The following is a 5,199-nucleotide window of genomic DNA, read 5'->3' on the forward strand; positions in this document are numbered from 1 at the left end:
GAAGGTATGTACCACCATTGCCATTTCCTCAAAAATTTGAAAAAGCAAAAGAGATTTGGTGGAAAAAGTTTCTGGAGATTGTTGAGAGTTTGAAAGTTTCAGTTTCCTTACTTGATTTGCTTTCACAAGTTCCATCTTATGGAAAATTTTTGAGGGACATTCTAGCTAAGAAAAAGAAATTTGCTGATCATGAGATGGTCGCTATGGCACAAGAGTATATGGACTTGGCATGTAGTGAATGTAGGAGTATATTGAAGCATATAGATCTGGGCAGATTCACAATCCCATGTTTTATTGGAGGCCGTATGATAAAAAGGTCCCTTTCTGATCTTGGAGCTAGTGCTAATGTTATACCGCTATCACTGTGTAAGAAGTTGAATTTGGAAGAGCCTAAACCTATCAAACTTACATTGCAATTTGTTGATCAATCTACAACTCGCCCAATTGGAATTCTTGAAGATGTCCCAGTTCGCGTGGACAAATATTTTGTGCCATGTGATTTCATTCTGATAGATGCCCCAGAAAATCCCGATACTCCCATCATCTTGGGGAGACCTTTCCTGGCTACAACTAGAGCACTAATTGATGCAAGGAAGGGAACAATGATTTTTGACTTTGGAGAGGAAAATGTAGAATTCAATGTCATTAATGAGCCAAAGTCCACTGGTGTTGAAGATTGCTCTATGGTTAATAGCAAGCCCCTTGACATGGTATTGGAGCATGAAATGTGGAAAAACTTTTTTGGGCATGGATTCACTATCGATGATCTACCTGATTGAGCACTCTATAACCAGGTTACGTCGAGCTAACGACGTTAAACTTAGCGCTTCATGGGAGGCACCCCATTTTATCTTTTATTGTTTTCTCTATTTATTTATTGCTTTATAGTTTCGTCTTATTTAGTTTTATTGTTTTCTATTTCGTTTTAATTTATTGCTTTCTAGCTTTCTTGCTTCTCTTGTTCTCCTTTTCTTTTTGTTTTGCATCAGGGAAGATGCAAAGTTTTAAGTGTGATGGAAGAGTAAATAATTTGGAGATAATTTTAAAATTTTTTGCTTTTGCTTGGATGAATCATGAGGTATTTTTGTTGAATAAGTTACTTGTCTTAGCATGCAGTTGCAATTACTTTCTCATGTTGGTTTGTGGTTTGTTTTAGTGGTGCTTGTTACAATTCAATTTGTGATTGATGATTTGAGGTGTAACATATAATTGATCTATTTTCTTGCCAATAGCTTTGTTAACCACTTAATAATTGGATTAATTATTGATCTTGTGTGTTATGCATTGCTAGTGAACGCTTATGTGAGATTTCGGTCATAGGTGTTTTGCTAGAACTTGCCTCATTACCCCCTAAGTGATGTCTAAGTTTTGCATGCTTTGAAGTGATTTAGGCCATTTTTGTTTAGTCATAGCCTTTAAACCTGTCCCTACATATGTTTTTATCCTTTGTGTCCCCATTATGCCTTTCGTTTGTTTAAATAAGTGCTAAGCACTTATCCCCTCATTGTGATTATTTTTCTTTGTGTTACCCCCATTATTAAACCCTTAGTTTTTGGCCAAATATTTTCCCTTCCACCCTTGAAAGAATGGAACTTTTATCATTAATATTCTTGTAGAAGAGTTCTATGGAGGTGTGCCAAAAAGCAACTTATGATACAAATGTTCAAGTGTGGGGGTCTTGATTGATTGATTGGATTAAAATTATCTTGCTGAATCCAAAATAAATCCAAAGAAAAGAATCAAAGAAAAGAAAAAAAAAATAGAAAAGAGAAGAAAATAATGAAAGAAAGAAAGATTGAAAGTTGTTGATTTTGGACCCCCACTTTACCAAAGAGTTGCTTTGTTCTTAAAAGAAATTTGCTCCTTGAAATTGTGATTATCTCATCTCTTCTAAAGTATCTCATCTCTTCTAAAGTTTTGAAAATATTGATAATTGTGACATTTTCTCTCTTTGTTATTTTTTTCATACCACTTCTTTGTCAGCCATCACCGGTAGCCCCATTACAAGCTAAATAAAGTCCTATTTGATCTTAGCATGCATTCTTAGATCTAAACTAGAGGAGTATGAAGGGCAAGCCTATGAGATCTCATTCATGAGCTGTGTTTTGCATAATCTCAACTGAGTATTTGTGCACACTTGATTCTCACATACTTTAAATTCTTGGTGCTTGGTTATTGGCTTGAGAATGGGTCTTATGTGCCAAACTAATTTGATTCTTGAAGCTTGTTGTTTTGTAGCAAGTTAGTTGGTGGTTTGAAAGGTTGTGCAAGAGAGAGTAGGAGTAATTTATATGCTTGACTTGTGATTTATTTCTTGGTTTTGCTTGAGGACAAGCAAAGGCTTAAGTGTGGGGGATTTGATGTGAGCCAAATTGTGCATATTTCTAGTATTGATTTGATTATATTTGATAGGCTTAAGTTCGAAGTCATGGTAATTTAATTGCATAATCCTTTATTTTATTATTTAGTCATGGTTCACACTTGTTTTGAATGTTTTACGGTGTTTGTTAGTGTTTTGGAACCATTATATATCAATTGCAAAAGCAAGGGAAGTTCTAGGACGAGTTTGGAGCAAAAACAAAGTCAATGTGAGGCTAAGGAGGTGGCTTAAATACTTCAAAATGGAGCCAAAGAGTGGTGTTTTCAATGGTCTTGATCACTTAGGCAAATCGAGGCAAAAGTGGAGCAAAAGAGCAATAAGTGAAAATTCTCGCAGCCTAGGAATATCCAAATGAAGTGATTCTCGCAGCCTAGGAATATCCAAATGAAGTGATTCTTGCGCCATTGGAAAGAAGACTCGAAGGGCTACAACTCTTCTAAAGACATCGAAGTCCAGATCTGAAGGGAAAAATGGTCAAAATTAGCCTACAAGACGGGCCTATGACACTGGAAATTCTCGACGCGTCGAAAATTTCCAGTGTGCATTTTGAAATTTAAGGATTTTGACTTGACGCATCGAAAATGGTGGCCCAGGCGCGATTTCGGCCCAGTTTTGTGTGGAAAATTCCTATTTCCTCCGGGATTGATTCCTACTATAAAATTCCCCCTTCCCCAACCCTAATATTCATTCAGAGATCTTTGGAGACAAGAAGATAAATCAAGAGTCACAAGTTGTCTTGAGAATCAAGAAAAAGACTAGGGAGATTTGGGAAAATCACCGAGTTCATTCTTGTAACTCTCTTTGATGATTTGTAACTTCTTTTATATATTTGCTATGTATAATTTAGCCATGCTGAGCTAAATTCCATTAGAGATTCTTGGGTAAAAGTGTTTATGAACCTATGTGCCTAAGCTCTCAGATTCTTTAATATATTATTATTTGGGCTATAACTTGTGTTGCAATTGTGTTTTATATTGTTGTTGCTAGTAGTTAAATGGCCGTAATTACTTGTTTCATAGCTTTCTTTGTGTCACAACGGGAGTTGGGCATAATTTATGTAACACCCCTGATTTTCAAGGCATTTAAAACTTAATAATAAAGGTGACATCTCATTAAATCCCAAAACCTAACATAAGTGTACGGGGTGCTATGCCACACTTGGGCTGGAGAACCCAGGTGCACAGGCTGTCTAACTACTATCCTTCGAAATATAAATGCATAACATGGCACGCAGGCCGAAAGGGAAACTATACTACTTCTACGCTCCAGTTCTAGCGCGCTCCAGTGCTCTAATCCTCTGTGCCTGAAAGCCAAATATATCTGTTCAGCGAGAGATGCTGGTAACCCACTCCAACGCGTTGAAATACAATACATAGAGCAATATATATATAGATATACAAAACCATTTTGAGCATGAGAATACATCCTACGAACTCTAGCTTTAAAACCGGTCAGACACAAGCAACAGTTATAACGAGCATATGCAGTTCACAACAGATAAGGCAGATAAGGCAGAGCATAAACAATGATCATAACCCAACATGAACAATCCCCAATATAAATCCCATAGTCACATCCCCCAAGACACTCATAATCACAACTCGTCCATGTCACAACACATAACGCACGTTGTTGCGCCACAGGACCACTCGCATGCCCATACATGCGGGTCAGCGCATATAGCTCTGACACGGCCCCACAGCACCATGCCCCGTATCGCAACACGGGGAGGTCGATCGCAACCGACCGATGAACCGCAGCTCATCATAATGTTTGATCGCAACCAAACAGTGGACCGTAGCCCAAGAGAGTGTGTCATCTGACTGTAGCCAGGAATTCCCATCTGACTACAGCCAGCCTCTGAACCGCAGCTCAGGAAAGATGTCACCTGATTGCAGCCAGGAATTCCCATCTGACTACAACCAGCTTCTGGACCGCAGCCCAGGATACCGTCATCCGACTGCAGCCAGGAATTCCCATCTGACTGTAGCCGGCTTCTGAACCGCAGCTCAGGATAACCAATCCGATCGCAACCGAATTGGGGCAACACGCACACATAACACATAGCAAGCACATGCAACCCACATTACACATTGGGAAGGGGGACAAAGCGTATAACAACCTTATGCGTGATCCATCACGTACTAAGAATAGTCCTAAGGGGTTCATACTTCTTCCACCTAGGTCAACGGGACACCAATTCAACTAGCATGCAATATAATAGACTCATAAACCTACGAACGGTACCCGAAATATCAAACTAGACATAGGCACGACAAACGGGGTCCGTTGGGACACCACAGGGATCGGGGAAACATCAAACGGGGAAGCCGGGGTCCCGAGGGGGGGAAAATTCCAGCGGGTAGCCGGTGGGTGGGGGTCCACCCGCCGGCCATCACTGTTCCGGGCAGCGGGTGCCCGGCGGGCAGCTGCCCGCCCGCCGGCTGCCCGCTGCCGGAACTGCCCGGAGTTGCCACGGGTAGGTGGCGGGTCCCCTACCCCCACCTACCCCCCACTGACTCTTTTCATCACTTTTCGCCCCGGGAACCGTTGTGGAACCCGAAACCATGCTTAGACACTTTACAACGCAATTAACAACAACACGTAGACAATTAACGGATCAAATACGAGGAACGAACGGCACCTAACCTATCATGCTTTTCTAAACATAATCAACACCCAAACATGCGATTTCCCCACCCGATAATCCAAGAATAATATCATACGATACAACCTAGGGTTCTAATCACTTTTATATCAACAAGAATACAATTCGTCTTCTAATTGCAAGATTCGGTAGGAACAACACATAATCATCA

The 5,199-nt window shown here is 40.3% G+C and overlaps 1 protein-coding gene across 1 annotated transcript; it reads left to right on the forward strand.

The window, feature by feature from the left end:
- The first annotated feature begins 203 nt into the window (after positions 1-203).
- Positions 204-779, forward strand: LOC109183817. The gene has a single exon (XM_019333879.1). The coding sequence runs from the start codon at positions 204-206 to the stop codon at positions 777-779; it is 576 nt and encodes a 191-aa protein (XP_019189424.1).
- The last annotated feature ends 4,420 nt before the right edge of the window (positions 780-5,199 follow it).

Source organism: Ipomoea nil, unplaced genomic scaffold (assembly GCF_001879475.1).
Source record: "Ipomoea nil cultivar Tokyo-kokei standard unplaced genomic scaffold, Asagao_1.1 scaffold1179, whole genome shotgun sequence".
Classification (NCBI taxonomy): Eukaryota; Viridiplantae; Streptophyta; class Magnoliopsida; order Solanales; family Convolvulaceae; genus Ipomoea; species Ipomoea nil.

What these genes read in the sequence shown, in the direction of transcription:
- LOC109183817 (XM_019333879.1), top strand. Translation starts at nt 204, where the DNA reads ATGGCACAAGAGTATATGGACTTGGCATGTAGTGAATGTAGGAGTATA.